We start from the raw sequence: 21,022 nt of genomic DNA on the forward strand, positions 1-21,022 counted from the left end.
CTTGCAAAATAAGTTATTCTTTTTCCTTCATTAAAAATTAAAGTTAGAATGTCAGTTCTGATTCTTATGCTGGCTAATATGGGTGGTTGGTATTTCTAATACAGGTTTCTGGTGTGGCAAATTGGTATTACAAGTCATAAGTGACTTCTGCGTCCAGCTCAGTGGCTCGTAGTGCTTTATTAAGAATAGTTTGGCCTGACCTGTGGTGGCGCAGTGGATAAAGTGTCGACCTGGAAACGCTGAGGTTACTGGTTCGAAACCCTGGGCTTGCCTGGTCAAGGCACATATGGGAGTTGATGCTTCCAGCTCCTTCCCACTTCTCTCTCTCTGTCTCTCCTCTCTCTCCCTCTCTTTCTCTCTCTCCTCTCTAAAAATGAATAATAATAAAAAAAAAATAAACAAACAAAAAAAGAATAGTTTGGTATACATATCATGTTCTCTTGTTTATTTTTCCTTACTGATTGCACAAAAATTGGGTGTCAGCTGAATTTTATTTCTAGAGTCTACAGATAGGTAGTTCCCGGCAATGTAGTTTGGGACACAGTGCTTTGTAACAGCTTATAGATACATCAGAATAACCCGTTTTCACAAGAACTTTGACTCAGTAATAGTGCTTGCCTCTATGCTTACCCAAATAAACTACAAAATCTAAAACTATTTCTTTCTAATCATAGAAAATGTAAAAATACGTAGATTTATCAGGAAAGATAAAGTGGTGATAGTTATTTTACACTGAGATGGTCTTTTCTAGAAATACTTATATTTTTTTAAGGATTTTACTGAAAGTCATTAGGTATGTTGACATGTTTTAGGCTTATTTTAATAATTTATGTTGGGATTTTATGTTGCTTTTTTTTTTTATTTATTTTTGTTTTTTTTGTATTTTTCTGAAGTTGGAAACGGGGAGAGACAGTCAGACTCCCGCATGTGCCCTACCGGGATCCACCCGGCACGCCCACCAGGGGCGATGCTCTGCCCCTCTGGGGCATCGCTCTGTCGCAACCAGAGCCACTCCAGTGCCTGGGGCAGAGGCCAAGGAGCCATCTCCAGCGCCCAGGCCATCTTTGCTCCAATGGAGCCTCGGCTGCGGGAAGGGAAGAGAGAGACAGAGAGGAAGGAGAAGGGGAGGGGTGGAGAAGCAGATGGGCGCTTCTCCTGTGTGTCCTGGCCGGGAATCGAACCCGGGACTTCTGCACGCAGGCCGACACTCTACCACTGAGCCAACCGGCCAGGGCTATGTTGCATTTTTATTAGGAAATTAACTCAGATTTTTCAAAGCATGGGCTAGTGGACAGCAAAGCTGGATTCTGGTCCTAGTTTTGTCACTAACTGGCTCTTCGGTCTTAGACAAGGCACCTAACCATTCTAAGCCTTTATTTATTTATTAGTTAAAGAAATAAGAACATGCTAGTATTAATCCCTTCTGTTTATGAGCTAATAAAGTAATAAAGCCTTTTGAAGAGTGAAATGTATAGAATATAGGATGTCATTATAATCAATACTTAATACAAATAGTCATACTTAAATGGTTATAATTGTTGAGAGAAAATGGTTGAGAAAAAAATGAATTCATTTAATTTCCAGCTGGTTCACATTAGTACAATCCTTTACAAATATTCTTTTAAAATATTTACGTAGATGAAGCCACTACTTTATTTCGAGCCACAACACTTGCAAGCACCTTGATGGAGCAGTATATGAAAGCCACTGCTACACAATTTGTCCATCATGCTTTGAAAGACTCTATTTTAAAGATAATGGAAAGCAAGCAGTCTTGTGAGGTAAAGAATTTAATGTTTTAAGTTTGAGTAAAAATCATTTAATAGTTAATGCTTTATAGTTAATTATGTTTTATGAAAAACTTATTAGCTTCCTAAAATTATTAAATTATACCTTTTGTAATCCACTTTAAAAATGTTATGTAAAAGAGTTTTTCACTTTATTTTGGGATAAAAAACCTCAGATTGCACCAAAAACTCATGACAGTACTTCATCATTTCTCCTACTGTACTAATGATAAAAACTATATGCTACTTCAGAACGTGTGAATAACAAACCGAAGTTTCTGCAGGAGCCTTGTTTTAAAACTTAAATTCTTGGTAGCATATCATAACATTTAGATTTGCCCTTAAAGAGAATTTTTGTAATATGAGATAATCCTCTCAAAAGAATTAAAAGGGGGCTGTAGTATAAATTCATAATAAACCATTAAGATCAAGAGTGGAGTCTCAGATACATGGCTATTCTCTCATTTCATTTTGATGGTAGAGCAACTACAGAAAATCTCAAACATATTTGTAGATATATAATGAAAATAAAATAGGAAATTGCGTTTGAATTAGCAGTGTGAGAGCTGTCAAATGTTAATACTGCTCAATTTTTACTAATTATCTTAAAGGGAATAAAGTGATGATTTAATATTGAAAACCTGGGGTAGCACCACAGTTAGTCTAACTGCAAAGGCTACAGAAATTTAGCAAGTTTGCAGAATGCCTGGGTGCTGGATCCAGGCTGGGAAATTTAGACTTCTATAGATGCATATACTCCATTGATCCTATATCAGCATACTTACATTTCAAGAGAAATTTTGAGAAAGGTTCAGTCATTAAATAAGTCTTACCTCATTCAGAAAAGCCAATTTTTTTTCTTCAAAAAAGTAGAATTAAGATAGATTTTTATGACAGTATGATGTTTCTTCCTATTTAAATAGCCAAAATCAGATATACACAACACATATGTACAGATAACAGGGCAGCAATAGCCAGAGGGGAGGGGAGGGCTGTGGGAGGAGGAGGGACAGAGAAGTGGGGGTGGAAAGAGACTAGGCATGGGGGGCTGTAATTTAAATCAGTAAATACTGCTAGTATATTTGTGACTACATGGCCGCTCAAACTGGATTTTTTTGTCTTTAAGTTGAAATACTATTATTTAAAATAAAGTCTAATCCAATTTTATGTATATGTAAAAATAATCTATGGTAAAATCTGGTAAATGAATAGAACTTTATAATACAGTACTGGTATCAATTCCAGAGCAACTGAAAATCGAATAATTATAGCTTGCTCTTTAGTTGAATACAGTTGAACCTTGAACAACAGTGCAGGACTCATTCCCCCACAGTCAAAAATCTGCATAGAATTTTTGATTCCTCCAAAACTTAGTAGTTCCTCTGTATACATGGGGGGGGGGGTGGTTCCAGGATCCCCACAGCACAAAGTCTATGGCTGTGCAGTTCCCTATATGTAAAATTGTGTGCATCAGTGCATATAGTAGCCACCTGCATCCAGACTCCCAACCAGGAACCAAAAAGGAAAGGTATTTATTAGAAAAGTCTGTGCATATAAGTAGGCCTGTGCAGTTCAAACTGATGTTGTTCAAGAGTCAGCTGTAATTCGGAATTCACAGTAACCCAAGAAGTTTCATGGTGTAAACTACTTAAAAATTCCCATTTATACCTCCCTCCAAAAAACTAATACAGATTGAAAAATGGAAAAATAGAGAACCTTGGAAACAACTGTTTGATTTCCATGATTCATTGGTGTTTATCACTGCCAAGATGCATTTTTAATGATTTATTCCTTCTCTTAGTTAAGTCCGTCAAAGTTAGAAAAAAATGAAGATGTGAACACTAATTTAGCACACCTATTGAACATACTTTCAGAGCTTGTGGAGAAAATATTCATGGCTTCAGAAATACTGCCACCGTAAGTGGTAAAATTTTAATATGATTAGGAATTGTACATGTGCATTTTGAAAAATTTGTTATTTCTAAAACATGTAAGCTTTTCTACTGTCCTAATGTTATGATACCTTGAAAAGAGGGTTATAATCTTTACAAAATGAACTGTTTTTAAGGAAAAAGAGTGACTTGAAGAAATGCATGAAATATTTACATTAAATAAAACAAATCATGTTTTTATACAAGCCTGTATATCTGATTTACATAACCTGGGGAATGAATACAAGCATGCAGTCTTAATTTGAGGAAATGATAAAAGACACGTATCTATCCAGGCTGCTTAATGGCTTCCGGTGTTAGTGAACTCAGTCAGGAAGAAGTTGTTAACTTAAGTCAATCAACATCTATCTCCCGGGAACCTGTACTCATTAGTTCCTCTGTATCCTCATCTTGATACTTTTCTCATTATCCCTTTAGTAGTACGAACATTCATGTATGTCCTCACTCAAAGCGTTAACAAAAAACTGACTACTCAAAGGGTTAATAAAAATGGTAGATTTCTTAAAAGTAAATGGTGGAATTTATTAAACTGGTTAAATAAATTAATGGTGGAAACTTACTTGATTCTTTTTATTATTTTGAGCCCAAGTACTTTTTGGGGGTAAAGGCCATCTGCATTAAAATGTCATGTATTTGGTAAATTAAGCTTAGGGTATAATGAGATCAGTATTTTCACTTGCTTTCTGGATTGAGATGATTGTGTTATTTTGGCAGGACACTGAGATATATTTATGGCTGTTTACAGAAATCTGTTCAGCACAAGTGGCCTACAAATACAACCATGAGAACAAGAGTTGTTAGGTAAGGCTGAGCAGCTCATTGTTGGTACATGCTAAGAGTCAAGTGGATAATTATGAAAATTTCAAGACTAACAGTATACAGTGTACAATTCAAGACCATTTTCTTCTATTTGGAACCCTGCTGAATATTTCCTTTTTGAGAAGTTACTATGAGATTCCTTAGATATCTTTTGCATTTTCTTAAAAACCTAAACATTCATTTATAGTAAACTATTTGGACTTTTTATTTTATAAAGGTTAAAAGTTACAAAATCTGTTGCTAACTTTATAACACAAATCTGCATATATAATATATATACATGTCTATAAACAAGGGAAGCAGTGACACAAAGGGAAAATAGAAAAAAATATTAATTTGGTGCTAAGAAGAGCGATAATTGAACCATTTAGGTATTCATTGGTTTGTAAGACAGTCTGTGACTGTGGGCTAATCTCCACCAGAACCTGTAGTTCTGAAGTTGTACTGCAGTATACTCATTGGGTAATTAAGAGGAATTGCAAAATTAGTGGCTAAGACAGAACTAAAGACTCAACTTCTTAAACTCGATCTAATATTCTTAACACTATTGTAGGCTTTTCTTAAGCTTACCCCAGTTCATTTAAGCCAATTGGAAATTTGGTGAAAAAGCATTAGAGATTATAGTAGTCTAATAATAATAACGTAATTTATTATGTGGAATATATATGGCCAGTCATGTTGCATCCATAGCCAGCCACTAAAAACACCATCTTACAGTTTTGAAAATGTGTGTTAAACTGGCCCTCTACCTAAATTTTGTAGAGGCTGCTACTTTTTTTTCAGATAAAGTCTTAGAATCATATGACATAAATTTTTCAGAATTGTAGATTACATATTTCTCGGCTTTAGTAGTGATTGACAGTAAAATAGAATTATAAGCATATGTTTCAGCACAGCTGTATGTGTGATGTAAATTAACACTTTTATAAACTACAAGTTTCAAACAAGTATATTTGCGAAGGAAGTACAGCAATAGATTCTGCTTATGTGGATTATTTGATGCTGTACGGTATTTTAAGGGGCATTTATTTCCAAGGTGATTATTTCTCTCCCTAATAAGCTTTTAAATATATGCATAGGTACCTAATATTCCTCTTAAAGTTGAAAGTAGATTTGCATACTGAAAACTGTTCATGGATTGATGTTGCCAGGTTATATTTTAGACTCCTAGACCTATTTAAGTATCAAGTTTGTTCAAGTAGAATTTATACCAGATTCTTCATAAATCAAAAATAAACCCAAATTTAAAGACAGTAATTGATTGTTGCTGTATATTCTAATTGTATTAATGCTGAGAAGTAGGTTTTTCACTTTCTAAGAGTCCAAAATTCGCATAGTCGTAAGTTGGAAGGTAAATGCTGAGAAAGTTGGGTTGTCCACTCTAACAGAGAACAGAAACTGTTGAATATTTTAATCTCGAAAAGGATTTTTATCAACTATTTTGGGAATAATGTTTGTCCTTACAAGGGGCAAGAAGTCAATTATTAGTCTGGATTACTACTAAAAGGAAATTAGAGAAACGCTGTCGACATGACAATATATACTCCTGTCAGTAACTGAGGGGGCAGGCTGGGAAAAAGCTAAACCAGCTTGCAGTTTTACATTATTCATTGTTCCCCGAGTAAGATAGCAAGAAAATCACAGACAATGTTGGTGAGCCATGTCCTTTTACACCACTTTTTATTTTTGTTATTATTTTGTAATTTGAGAACATTTTTTTAACTTGAGAAAGCCTAACATCTTTTTATTTATGACCGTGAAAGCTTTACAGCATTCTGTTGAAATGTAATCTTATTTTTATGACTCATCAACAAAATCAATAGAACCAACTTGATTTATAACAGACTTTACTAGGTTGTTCTGTTTAAATAAAAAGAAGTGCGAGAATGGAAGTTCTAGGATCTTCCAGGACAGCGTATCCATAAAAAGGTTTATCTGTGCTCCTGTAGTTTTTCTGGAAATTCTTAATGTTTTTAAGAACACAAGTTTCTCAAATTAAATTTAAAATGTATACTAGAATGGAATAAATAATAGCCAAGACAGTAAATACTATAGATAGAATTTAAATCTGTCCAAAGTAAATCTAAAATTCCAAATTCTGCAAAGGTGACTATGTTTCATAAGATACATATGTTCTTAAAGGAAGATATTTTTGCTGTTTTCTTAATGTTTGTGGTTCCTATATTCAAAGTTCATGGTTCTATAAGTATTAAAAGTTTTATTATTTTAATTAGTTTTCTAAAAAATATTTGTTTTCTTCCCATTCAGTGGTTTTGTTTTTCTTCGACTTATCTGTCCTGCCATCCTGAATCCACGGATGTTTAATATCATCTCAGGTAATTATGTTTTGATAAATTTAAAAATTTAAAAATTACAATAAGCCTGATCAGGCAGTGGTGCAGTGGATAGAGTGTCAGACTCGGACGTGGAGGACCCAGGTTCGAAACCCCAAGGGTCGCCAGTTTGAGCAAGCCCTCTCCACCCCCCCCCCCCCCCCCCCCCCCCCCCCGGTCAAGGCACATATGAGAAAGCAATCAATAAACAACTAAGGTGCCTCAATGAAGAATTGATGCTTCTCATCTCCCTTCCTTCCTGTCTGTCTGTCCCTCTCTGTCTGTCACCAAATAAATAGGATAAAACTTAATTCTATTGGTAAGGTTGCACATTATTTTATGTTTGGTTTTATTAAATACCCAATTATGTATGAGACTTGGTATGTAAAATACTCCATGGTACCCTTCCTTTTCTTTTTCCTTCCTTCTGCTACTTCACCTTTTCTTGCCATTTTGCTCTTCCCTTTCTTTTCCATCTAATATCTGAAGCCTGAGATGGCATTACTGACCACTTTTATTTTCCATCTCTACCTGTGATTCAAACTTAATATGACTATTTCCTATCTGTTTCCTAGTTTTTTCAGGTTGGGAAGAAAAACTTTCTGTGAGCTACAGCTGCAGTAGTGATCTGTGAATAATTAAAAAGAAAGTGGCTCTTTAGAGATTAGAGATTTTCCTATAGAGATTTCTTGTCACCAGTTATATCATATAATGTTAATCAGCCATTTTAAACTCTGATAAGCCAGACTCAGCAATGACTTTCAGATGTTGTAGGTGATATTTGTGACTATGAATGTAATAATGATCTGTTATTAAAAAGCCTGTGGTGGCGCAGTGGATAAAGCGTTGACCTGGAATGCTGAGGTCACTGGTTCAAAACCTCAGGGCTTGCCTGGTCAAGACACATACAAGAAGCAACTATGAGTTGATGCTTCCCCACCTTCTCTCTCTCCCTAAAATCAATAAAATTAAAAAAGAAAAAGTTAAAAGAAGGAACCTGAACCATTTTTATCTTAATAGTTTGAAGCTCAAAGTTGTATTAAAAATTTTAGTAATATCTTAATTTTTATCTTTATAGCCATCTCATCTCTGTCATTGTCTTCCGTTGCTACTAAAATGGCTGAATCTATGTTCTATTAAGAATTAAGGGTTTAGGCCTGACCTGTGGTGGCGCAGTGGGTAAAGCGTCAACCTGGAAACACTGAGGTTGCTGGTTCAAAACCCTGGGCTTGCCTGGTCAAGGCACATATGGGAGTTGATGCTTCCTGCTCCTCCCCCTTCTCTTTCTCTCTTTCTCTCTCTCTCTCTCTCTCTCTCTCCCTCTCTAAAATGAATAAATAAATAAATAAAAATTATTAAAAAAAAAAAAAAAGAAGGGTTTAGAATTCTTTTGGAAAGATTTGAGTGTTGGCCTTTGAACCACTATTCAATACTATTGATAGTGTAACAGCTTAAGCTACAAAGAGCACAGTTTAGGTTTTTTTGGGTTTAAGTGAAAGGAGGGGAGGGAGATACTGAGACAGTATCCCACATGCATCCCAACTGGTATCCACCCGGCAACCCCCAACCAGGGCTGATGTTCAAATCAATTGAGCTATCCTCAGCACCCAGGCCGACTCGAACCAATCTAGCCACTGGCTGTGGGAGGAGAAGAGGGAGAGTAGGGGCCGGGGAGAACAGATGGCTGCTTCTCTTGTGTGCCCTGACTGGGAGTTGAACCCAGGATGTCCATATGTCGGGCCAACACTTATCACTGAGCCAACCGGCCAGGCCCATGTTAAATAATTCGTTTCAGGGTTTATATTTATTTAATAGCCACACATACTTTTCATTTATATCCTACAATCTGTATTAAGTCTGTATTTCCTGACTAATCTTTTATTTTAAAAGCTTATTAAATTGCTATGTTCTTCTCTTAAAAATAGAGGAGAGGTCCTAGTCTTTATTTTTGTTATTGAGCTTTAAAATGAATTATTTGGCCCTGGCTGGGTGGTTCAGTGGATCAAGCATTAGCCCGGTGTACCAGAGTTGCGGGTTCAATCCTCAGCTAGGGCATTTTTGAGAAGCAAGCTATGTGTACACAACTAAATGGAATAACTAAGTGAAACTAGTTGATTCTCTCTTACTCTCCCTTCTCCTATTCCTCTCCTATCCTCTTCTCTCTCTCAAATCAATGGAAAAATTAAAAAATAAATAGTGAAGTATTTGTAGTCAGTGGAGATTTGGAGCCGAGAATTGATCAGGTTGCAAATTGCTAACCTGAGTAGGTTGATACTAGCTTTGTAAATTGTCACAGAGAGTGTAGTGACAGTTTGTTTCTAGTGATAAGCTCAAGCTTGAGGTGTTGTGACCACCACTGGGGAATTGCTGAGTCTGGTAGCACCCTTTCCCCAAAACTAAAAGCACTGATAAGCGTGTTCAGTATTCTCCCTTTTACTCAAGTTCTTTTGAATTATACAGGTTACACATTAAAAAAAACCCAAAACACTTTCTGAATGGGAGAACATTAGTATTTTCAACAGTAAAGAATATTAAAGTCTAAGATTGTAATGGTTTTATCTGGAAGTACTTTTGGAGTTGGCCTCATCAGCTCTACCCAATTCTTACAGATTCCCCATCTCCTATTGCTGCAAGAACACTGATCTTAGTGGCTAAGTCTGTGCAGAACTTAGCAAATCTTGTGGAATTTGGAGCTAAGGTAAAAATGTTTTGATTCTTTAAAGTATCTATGAATGAAACTTGGATAAAATTATAAAATACAGCTTAAGTATATTTATAACATTTCTTAAAAAAACTTGTTTTTGTTGGTATGTTGATATATTTTTAATGTTTAGATTTTACATTTTAATAATGGAATTTTAAAAACTAGTTCTAGCCATTATAGAAATCTATTTACCATTTCCAATACACTCATATCTCCCACTTTTAAATATAAAAACCAGCCAGCCTATGTTTAAATACACTCAAATCCATTTTTAAAAATTTATTTCACAGTAAACATTCATTTTGAATTTTAAAACTTGGATGGGCTTTTTAAACACCCATGTGGGATCCTACAACCTAAGAACTGTTAATATTTGGGTAGGGATCATATTGTTACCTGCTTCTGTCAATTTGTAACAACTTCATTTAACTGTCTTTTTGTTCTTAACGATTATTTACTATGCTGTCATGTATATAGATGTTAAGTAGTTCTCTTGGATATTTACATGGCTTCTGATTTGCCCCTATTATCAATATTGTTGTAACAAGTGTCCTTATATATACTTCCTCTCAAATGTATCCAGTTATTTCCTTAAAGTAACTTTGGAATAAACTAAGACTTTTTGCTCCCCATAGCCTCGAAAGATAGGCATGATATAACTTTTTATATTTCATTGCTGTTAGAGAAACTGAATAATTTTTTCATGTCTCTCTTTGGAATTAACAAGTGATGTCTTGAGCAGCATCTCCTTAATGAGTTTCTTACTGATTTGAAGAGAACTTGTGTTAAAACCAAACTACCCTTTCCTGTTTGACACCATTTTTAAATAGGCTTAAGATTTTAATATGAGGAGCAGTTTCGATGTATGCTTAGCTTTTGAATGTATCTGAGCCCCAAGATAGGTCTAGGTCATCTGTTTTCCTAGGCAGTCCTTATCACACTGTAGTTGAATGCCCTGTCTGCTATATTCCGACCAGTGTGAGCCCGTGTTTGTCTTAGTGCTTGGCAAATAATCGTTTCTCAGTAATTATTTGAATGAATTACAGTATAAGCAGTTTGTGTCTGCTAGGCTGTGTGTTCTACTTTGTGCTCATTCCAGAATATATATTCTTCCATTAAAATAGTCCAGTTCCTTAGTATAGCTGTTTGCTTATATGAGAATGAAAATATTGTCACTATATGATTCTTGTGAACATTTATTACTAATGGACAGATGTATAAGGATTCTTGCTACATGTAAATTTGTTATATACACTGCTCTCAAAAATTAGGGGATATTTTATCACTTCATATTCATTTTGAAATATCCCTAATTTTTGTGAGCAGTATACATCAGATCAGTGTTTTTGATGCATCTAGTAAGCTTTTTATTTTTATATTTATAGGAGCCCTATATGGAAGGTGTCAATCCTTTCATCAAAAGTAACAAACATCGTATGATCATGTTTTTAGATGAACTTGGGGTATGTATACAAATTTTTCAAGTACTTTAATACCTATAGTATAGCCAAGTGAACTCATTTTAGCAGCAACTTTTAGATTTTCTATCCAGAACTAAAAAGAGCTATACATATTTTCGTTTACCTTCTTAAAGAAATTCTTTAACTAGTTTTATTCTTACACTGAATTTATTCTTAGTGTAAATGGTTTACACAGCAAGCATACATGATTGGGGCTTTTCAATTTGTGTTCTTTTCTAGTTTCTGTTTTTGTCTTTCATTATTCTATTAGCCACCTAACTACTGTGACATTCTTTGGCTGCCTTAGCTACTTTTTTGCTTCTGTTGTGAGGAATTTGAAACAAGATGAATGACCTACAATTCTGATCATTTTCATAAGTAAATGGACCAGAGAATGTGTGTTCCTGTGGCTTTCTAATGAAATACATGGATTTGCTGTTAACACTTTAGTCAGTGGGAATATCTATGCCTTACTTGGGACTTTATAAAAGTGATTATGAAATTAAGAATAGAGTTTTAAAGAAAATAAAATTTCTAAGGCCCTAGATTCCTTAGTAAAATTTACTTTAGTTATAAATGTTCAGATATTGACTTAATTTAAAACAAATATATTAGCAGTTCAGTTCATAAAGATATATAGAAACCAGAAGGGGAACAGATATGGACTTGAAACAGGTGTATGGCATTAGGGAGGACTAGGGTAAAAGATTGAGGTGCTTGTGTTCTGCTTTATCGCATTCAAATTCAGTTAACAGAAACAGGTCCCACCTCACTGTGCAGTCTAACCTATCAGGTCTGCCTGTGGACCCCTACTTGGCAACCTCAGGCATGAAAAAACTGTAAGTTACTTACAGCATAGCTTCATATTTATAATGAAATAGAGAAATAAAGGAGCAAATACTGTCTATTTTATTTCCACATGTTAAACTCCTGAGACATTTTAAAGATAGAAATATTTCTAATGTCTAAAAGATATGGTTGGACAGTGATTGGAAAACATTTTTACATGTTTAAGGAGCTGTGTGAAAACCGCTTACCAATATTTAAGTCATTTGTTTTATCCTAAGCCATATTCCTAGGTTTTCAGATTCATGGTTGGGATTCCATTTTCCATATTGTCGTAAATGTCTACAGTATATCTTTATCACTTTCCTAGTAATGACACATGTAATCTAGCTTTTCAAAATGCTTGGAACCCTGCTATTTTAACACTCTTCCCAGCCTCCTCGTATTCTTCTGTTCCTTTACTAGCTGTAGAAATCAGATTTAACTTTCAAGACTCCCCTCAGATATCTTCAGAAAGGCTTTGCTGAGCCCTGAATCTGAATTTCTTTTCATTTGCTTCCAAAGTATCCTCTACATGTCATGTATATAATTAATTCTGTGTTACTATGAGTTTACTTTGGTTATGTCTACTACACTATAAGCTCTCTGAAGGCAAATACTAGTGCCCTTTTCTATAATCCTCATTCACTGAACAAATAAGTGAATGAGTCATTTAATAAGAAAGAATGAATTATGTTCTAATTGTTTCTTTATACTGTATTTAGGAATGTTTAGCAAATACCATCACCATTCTGAAGCCCAAGTTAAATTTTATTCTAAAGGCTCAAAATAGCATCAGTATTAATGCTAATAATCACTATCAACTTCTGATATAGACCATTACTTTATGAGCCCTAGCTGAAGTACCATAAACATCACTATCATTTCCATATATTTGCAAGTATTTGGGGAATAACTCACAGATAATTAATTATATATAGGCCTGACAGGTTCTCATCCCATTTTTATAATGTAGCTCTTATATATGCTGATAAATTTTGACAAACTACAGTATTAATATAATGAAATTCAATCTGAAAGAATGGAGGAATTTTAAGTTTAATCCACATTAACAATCAGTACTTAACATTGTTTGGCATGTGTTCCAGATTTTTAAAAAAAAACAAAAAACAACTCTTACAAAGTTTAGGAAACCTGTTTATTTAGAATAGCAACAATAACACACAATGTTCTATAATGCTGTGTAGGAAACTCAACTGGGTTTGATGTGAATACCAAAGTCACAGATCAGTTTATTAGAATTAGCACTGAATATTACATATAACTTCTGAATACAGTGTGTCCGTAAAGTCATGGTGCACTTTGACCAGTTACAGGAAAGCAACAAAAGACGATAGAAATGTGAAATCTGAACCAAATAAAAGGAAAACTCTCCCAGTTTCATACCTATTCAGTGCAGTTCAATGTGGGCTCATGCACAGATTTTTTAGGGCTCCTTAGGTAGCTATCCCATATAGCCTCTACAGACTCGTCACTGACTGATGACCTACCAGAACGGGCTTTCTCCACCAAACTGCCGGTTTCCTTCAACTGCTTATCCCACTGAGTAATGTTATTCCTATGTGGTGGTGCTTTGTTATAAACGCGCCAATATTCATGTTGCACTTTTGTCACGGATTCGAATTTAGCAAGCCACAGAACACACTGAACTTTCCTCTGTACTGTCCACATCTCGACTTGCATGGCCGTGGGCTGCTCCGCTGTATACGCAGTGTTACGTCATAATCTGTGCATGCGCACATGCTGCCACCTCATCCTACAGAAACTGGGAGAGTTTTCCTTTTATTTGGTGCAGATTTCACATTTCTGTCGTCTTTTGTTGCTTTCCTGTGACCAGTCAAAAGTGCACCATGACTTTACAGACCACACTGTATATTTTGAAAATATTATGTGTTAAAAATTCTACTATAACCAATATCTTTTCAGAAGAGAATTTAAGAGTTATATTTCTAAGTGCAGCTTTATGATTCCTTTTAAGAATGTTCCTGAACTTCCAGACACTACAGAGCATTCTAGAACTGACCTGACACGTGATTTAGCAGCATTGCATGAGATTTGTGTGGCCCATTCAGATGAACTGCGAACACTCAGTAATGAGCGTGGTGCACAGCAGGTAGGTTTTAGCACGTTTTCCTTAACAGTGATGTTTTATTAGCATTTAAAAATCTCAGAGTAGACATACGGGAGTTGATGCTTCCATCTCCTTCCCCCCTTCTCTCTCTGTCTCTCCTCTCCTCTCTCTCTCTCTCCTCTCCTCTCTCTCTCCCCCCCCAAAATGAATAAATAAAAATAAAATTAAAAAATAAAAAATAAAACATCATTCAGACTTAAATATATAAAAAAAATCTCAGAGTAAGTAGCTGAATTATGGTCAGCATTTTTATAAGTTATATTACATTTTAAAGAATGAACCATAATCCATAAGATCTCAGCAGACAGGAATAATAACAAGCTCAGCCTAGGATTATATATTTTTGATACTGCAGCAATAGTCAAATCTTGCTCTTGAATCTAAATTAATGTTAACTTGACTGAAAAGTGATGTTCATATACTTCAGTGGCATGTGTGAAAATGGCATATGAACTAGTAAGTCAAACAGTAATTGGCTTTTACTTTTGTCTCACACAAAGTACATGGCCAAGTGACTCACAAACTGTCAGAAAAATGAGAATTATTCAGGAAGCTTAATAAAAATACTTCAAGCGCTAGTACAGAAGTTCTAGAGTGTGACGTTAGAAATAGCCATTTCTAATGAGCTCTTCCTGGGTAGCCTCACTACACTGGCCAGCCAACCATTTGGCAGGGAGGGATCTCATAGCAGAGATTCAAAGACTGACTTTTCTTCAACTTGATATTCCAAAGTTAAGTTTAAGATAATGATTTGGCTCATTAAGGTTCTTAATCACTTTAGAAACTTAGTGTACTATGGGCCTACTTATGTGCCTATGGCATGTATGATGTCTCCTTGCTACACTGGGGCTAGTTTATAGTACTTGCTATACATGCTAAAATTCTTACTGTAGGGTTTGGGCCGATGTCAAGTGTTCACTAGACTCTAAGCTGTTTGCCCTTGCTTATTGGGTTTAAGATGTGTGTATCGTTTATAATGAGAAATCTGTTTTCTTGCCTAAGTCTATACAAGAATGCCAAACACATGAATTTCTGGTCACTTTAGTGTAAAAAAAATTCTATTTTAACACTATGACCAAAACTATTCAATCCTTTGGAAGCTTTCACAATTTTGTTTTCAGTAGAATGGTACTATTACGGCCTTTTTCAAATCCACATCTCTATCCCTGACTGAGCTTTCATTTACTAATTTTTATATCATTTTTTTCTTGTCTAGCATGTACTGAAAAAGCTTCTGGCTATAACAGAACTGCTTCAACAAAAACAAAACCAGTATACAAAAACCAATGACATCAGGTAGCAGTCTTCACCCAAGTGTTCTGCATGGATTCAGCATGCCCACCACTGTAATTTCACATCAGTATGTCTCCTTTGCTCTTGCCAAAAAATAGCACACCTTTCCACATTCCAGTGATGTGTGAGCTATGCAAAGAAAACTCTAGATTCTGCTGGTGAGTGTGCCAGCAGCTCTGTAAGCTATCTGTGCAGGATATTGCACTTTTCCACATATGGAATCCATCTTTATCAGCCTCTGAGCCTTGGTGTGCAGATCACCTTTCATACAGCAGAATGCTATGACTATAGCTTGAACTTCAAGAATGTATTTTCAATACATCCAATTGCCAAAGTTTTGCTGTCTTGGAAACAGAACTATGAAATCAACTGACAAAAAGCATTCTCTATCAACAATCGAGTATAACTGGATTGCAGACTGTTCTGTTATCTTCCTCATATTAGGAATATGACCATTTGACTGTTCAATGACTATTATTTGTATTTACAGTTTCCAGAGTTTGCCATCATAATAGGAACAATCTTTGCTGTATACTTTTTAAAAATACTGTGCTATTTCTCTTGCTGGAATTGTTGAAAGAAAATATATAGAATGGATGGATCTTCTGCTCATCAGCTTTATTTTTTAAACATGCCACTTATTTGTTCAAACTCAAAGATTGTATTTAGATCTCAATGCTTTTTTAAAATGTTTACAACAGTAAATATTTTGAATTCAATAAATACTATTGGTCATTGTACTGATCAATGCATGTTACCCATTCATCCATTTTATAGATTACCAATTTCTTTTGTATTTTTAAGAAAACATAGAATGCTTTTTGTTCAAAGTATTCATTAATTCCAAGTTGATTTTTTATAATTTTGTCAAGTCACTTAACAGTTACTCAGCTTTGAACTTCTGACTACTTGTATCTGCTAGGTATTTAGTTTGTATAGTTTTATTTGCTTCTGTATGTGTATTTTTGTGAAGTATTCAAAAGAGTTAAGTTAAAATAAAACCAAGGGATATAAAATAATCAATTACTTCTGTCTAAATACAGGTAAGCATTTAATTTCGTTTTCTTCCTTATTTACAGACAGTTGAAACTGTACAGGGAGGAGAATGGAAGGCGTATAAAAAGAGCAACGGCATATCAAAGTGGGGAGACAGGAGCTAAGTGACACAAACTGCTCACAAAACTTTATGAAGTGATAAAAAAAATCCCCATTTTTGTGAGCAGTATATTAGGAAAAGCATTTCCAACAGCAAATAAAGTTTTCTTTTAAACTTACTCATTTTGGAGAGGGGGCAGGAACATGAAGCACCAATTCCCATATGTGCCTAACTAGGCAAGCCGGGGGTTTCGAACTGACCACCTCAGTGTTCCAGGTTATGCTTTATCCACTGCACCACCAGAGGTCAGGCCCGACAGTAAATCAATTTTTTAAAGGCCTCTATCCCAAGAGCAGCAATTTGTCAATCAGAGGGATAGAATAAAGTGTTAATGTAGGAAGTTTCTGGGGAAGATTTCTGTGGAGCAGCTAGCACTGGTGTAGTATAAACATAGTTGAACTGTGGAAGCTAAAAACTGAACATACCCTGTACTACTTTTTCAAGCAATTCCAGTTTTCCCTTTCTTGTATCTGTACCATATTACTTTCCTCTTTTCCATCCCTTGTGCTTTTTTCACTTAACAACCATAATAGTATCCAACTTGGTGTCCTTCCTTCGTGTCACAGGATAGACCTGGAAGGGGTATAAATTAGTGACATCTCTGAAATACCTATTTTGACAATATTTAGAAAGGTCTAAAACCTTAGTGTTAGGCAATTTGGTTCTCTCCCTGTAATCACACTACAGTCTCTAGCAGTACTGACCTATCATATGCCATTCCTCAGTCTGAAATGCTTTTCCCTCTTCAGCCTTTTACTTCTTTAAAAAACAAAACTTAAAATATGTTTGTCTCTTAAGCTATAATACAGGGGTCCCCAAACTTTTTACACAGGGGGCCAGTTCACTATCCCTCAGACCGTTGGAGGGCTGGACTATAAAAAAAAACTGAACAAATCTCTATGCACACTGCACATAAAAAAACAAAACGGGAACAAATACAATATTTAAAATAAAGAACAAGCCTGACTAGGCGGTGGCGCAGTGGATAGAGCGTTGGACTGGGATGCAGAGGACCCAGGTTCGAGACCCCGAGATCGCCAGCTTGAGCGCGGGCTCATCTGGTTTGAGGAAAAGCCCACCAGTTTGAACCCAAGGTCGCTGGCTCCAGCAAGGGGTTACTCTGTCTGCTGAAGGCCCGCGGTCAAGGCACATATGAGAAAGCAATCAATGAACAACTAAGGTGTTGCAACGTGCAATGAAAAACTAATGATTGATGCTTATCTCTCTCCGTTCCTGTCTGTCCCTCTCTGACTCACTGTCTCTGTAAAAAATAAATAAAAAATTAAAATAAAGAACAAGTAAATTTAAATCAACAAACTGACCAATATTTCAATGGGAACTATGGGCCTGCTTTTGGCTAATGAGATGGTCAATGTCCGGTTCCATATTTGTCACTGCTAGCCCTGATGCGTGCATCCCGCGTCACCGGAAGTAGTACTGCACGTGAGCGATGCCACGCTTTGCGGCGCGGCCACATACAGTACTCCGGGAGCATAGGATGTGGATGCATCCTGTACCTCTCACCACCAATTAAAGAAGTGATCCCTTCAGGAAGTGCGGTGGAGGCCGGATAAGTGGCCTCAGGGCTGCATGCGACCTGCGGGCTGTAGTTTGGGGACCCCTGCTATACTAGGAAACCTGTTCTTTACTTTTGCATTCCTTACAGTAACTAGCTAGTCAATCATGAAATAAAACATCTACACTGGGGCTTGGATAAAAAAATTTGAGATAAATGTGGCCTTTGCTCTGATGCCAGGTTTAGTGACCTAAAGAAACAAGGTAACAGCTTGTTTCTGAACAGCTATCTCTGAACAGCTTCCAATTGTCTCCAGCCCCACAGCACTGGTACTTAACCTGAACTAGAAGAGGATCAATATAGGCTTCTTCCACTCCATACTTCCTGAGTTTTATTCCTCTTACTCAATGAGAAGGACACTAAAAATAAATCAGAAAAACTCTACCTAAAATGTTATTTTTAGAGAATACACAAATAGTAAACACTGCCCTCAAATACTAAGGTGTTATCAGAACAGTACCTAGACTCCAATGGAAAGCGCAACAAGGGATGCAATGAGTGAAGAGGGTGTATCCATAAAAAAGACCCAGGGCAGCTGAGTTTCTCAGAATGCCTCCCAACCAGTTTTCCAGAGAAAAATATGACATCTATAATTTGGTTCCAACTTAGAAACTGAGTAAGATTACAGTTAATAAACAAATGTTATAATGGCCAACATTTATTGAACAGTTAGTATATAAAGGCGTCCTAATTAATCCTGTGAGCAGTCAGCATTATTTTCCTCATTTTCACCTTGGGAAACGGGCACAGAGAGCGTTAGTAATTTATCATGATCCACACTAAAGCCATTTGGTGCCCCAGTCTGTGCATTTAATATTTTTATATCCACTCCTTTCTTTTAATTAATTTAATCTGAAAATTTTCTAGTGAAATATACATATAGATTCACTCAGGTAATCTACTAGGTTAATTATAAAACTGAATATATGATTTGCTACCACCTTTTTTACTTTTAGCAACTTAAGGTTTTTATCTGGACAGCTATTAAAAACTGCCTGTTTGATTGCTTTCTTTGTTAAAAAAAAACCATTAAGAAATGTTTGCAGTTAACTAATTGAGGAAACAAATATTCCTGGTTGACAAGCTTTCAGTACTATGAAACAGTTGAAGTACATTCCATAGTTCAGTAAGTAGTAACATACAAATAGCTAAGTATATCAGGATGGCAGCTGAGAAGCCATATATAAACATTTCTAGAGGGCAAAAAGCATTTCCTAGCATGTTTAAAGCAGACTACTACATCTTGTTTTTCTTGGTGCCTTTTTTCAAAACAGATGTTTGCTTATTGCCTTTCGTTTAAAACAAGAGGCAAATTTACAGCTTTATTTTGGCTACTATAGAAAGACTAATTTGATATGAATCAGGTGCTATTATTCTGGGTCCTCTGAAGATGTTTTATTTCACATGAAGGCTACCCTGAAAATAAGGAACTTCCAAGTAAATAGTTTACTATATTTTGATGCTTTCACATTATTTCATTTTAAATGCCAGATCATCCTTGATTTGTAGGCATTGACAAATCAATTGTAAATAGTCAGAGCGAATCTACCAGGTCATCATCAGTCCATTCTTCCTAAGAAGGAAAAAAGATGTAGTAAGGATAACATTCTACTTAACCGTAACCAGCACTGTTGACCTTCTTGCCTCCTTTTAGGAAAGTCTTCTCCTTTTCCTATGCAGATTACAGAAGATAGATAAACCAGGAAAATCTGTAGATTTTTAATCATATAGTAAATATGGCATGGTCTCACCAGACATTCCAATGTCAGGAACAAAGGTTATAGTAATAACCTTTTGCCTCTGATTATTTATTTATACCTGACTTGCCAGGTATAATTCTTTTTAAGGGTAGGAGAAGAATCCTTGGAGAGTAAGAGATAGAGCAAAATTTTTTTAGGATGTATGTCTATCCCTGCTGCTTTTTATGACCATAGGATTCTTCATAAAGTAACTATTATACTGCTTCAAAGAGACTAAGAAAGATGTGAGAGAAATTCCTGTAATTAATAGACAATGTACATGAAGGATACAAAAAAAAAAATGAAGGCTTTCAAAACCACCCTCCACACATACATCGTGTGTGTGTGTGTGTGTGTGTGTGTGTGTGTGTGTGTTAGTGCTTTCACCCTGGGAGTAATAAAATCCTGAGTAGCAGAATGCATAGTAATAACATTGACCTTTGGAGAACATACCTCCTCCTGTTTGGATTTCTTTGAGACATAATCATCATCTTCATAGCCTTTCCTCTTCTTCCTATAATTAGGTAACCATCAATAATCTAACAACTGGCAACATAACTATAAACTAGCAAGGCTATATGAAATACTATGTATCTACCGATGAACAAAGTCTTAGATACATGGAAAGAGATGAAGAATTAGGAAGATGAAATCTTTCAAATTAATCTTTAAATTTAATGTAATTCTAATTAAAATCATAATAAAAATTTTCATGGAACTCGGTAAATCTAAACTAACTCTGACCTGAGAAAGATTATGCAAAAATAGCAAAAGGAATCTGAAAAACATGAAAGTCCGGGGCCCATGTACCAATTCTCATCCAAACACTATTTGGAAAGACTGGTAATTAAAAGTGTGGTATTCACAAAGAGTTTTAATAGATTAAAATGACTAGAGCAGATAGCTTTTTAAAAAAAACTATGTAGGAATTTAATAAGTAGAAAAAGTTATGAAATATTAAAAAAAAACAGCTGCTACAACAGGTTATTTAAAAAAGATTGTTACCTCAGACTATTCATAAACAATTCTAAATGTTTTTAATAGCTAAAAAGGCAAAATAGATTAATTTACATTAAAAGGCAGAAGTATAAAAGCATAAAGCAAATGACAGATTTCCTTATATATCACAAAGTGACAAAAAAATGGAAAAATATAGGTGCCTAATACATTAAAGATGTGTATGAGTATATAAAATATAGAACTACAAACCAAAATAACAACAAAAA

At 35.4% G+C, this 21,022-nt stretch overlaps 2 protein-coding genes across 6 annotated transcripts in view; one reads left to right on the forward strand and one right to left on the reverse strand.

Moving 5' to 3' along the window:
• The window catches only part of RASA1 (RAS p21 protein activator 1), a 114,708-nt gene extending 95,638 nt beyond the window's left edge, over positions 1-19,070 (forward strand). Inside the window, exons 18-25 of the mRNA XM_066273755.1 lie at positions 1,639-1,781; positions 3,589-3,704; positions 4,454-4,540; positions 6,827-6,894; positions 9,501-9,589; positions 10,981-11,058; positions 13,880-14,014; positions 15,249-19,070. Coding sequence (XP_066129852.1) covers positions 1,639-1,781; positions 3,589-3,704; positions 4,454-4,540; positions 6,827-6,894; positions 9,501-9,589; positions 10,981-11,058; positions 13,880-14,014; positions 15,249-15,332 — 800 coding nt within the window. The 3' untranslated portion in view covers positions 15,333-19,070. The remainder of the gene's footprint in view (positions 1-1,638; positions 1,782-3,588; positions 3,705-4,453; positions 4,541-6,826; positions 6,895-9,500; positions 9,590-10,980; positions 11,059-13,879; positions 14,015-15,248) is intronic.
• Positions 1-21,022, reverse strand: part of CCNH (cyclin H) — a 75,653-nt gene that overhangs the window by 21,554 nt on the left and 33,077 nt on the right. For 3 of the 5 annotated variants that reach the window (XM_066273758.1, XM_066273760.1, XM_066273756.1), the window contains exon 8: positions 20,250-20,310. In XM_066273758.1, the coding sequence (XP_066129855.1) occupies positions 20,250-20,310 (61 nt within the window). Of the gene's footprint in view, positions 1-16,761; positions 19,631-20,249; positions 20,311-21,022 lie in introns of those variants that run through there. The other 2 variants (XM_066273759.1, XM_066273757.1) reach the window with 2 other exon arrangements.

This window comes from Saccopteryx bilineata, chromosome 4 (genome assembly GCF_036850765.1).
Source record: "Saccopteryx bilineata isolate mSacBil1 chromosome 4, mSacBil1_pri_phased_curated, whole genome shotgun sequence".
Lineage (NCBI taxonomy): Eukaryota > Metazoa > Chordata > Mammalia > Chiroptera > Emballonuridae > Saccopteryx > Saccopteryx bilineata.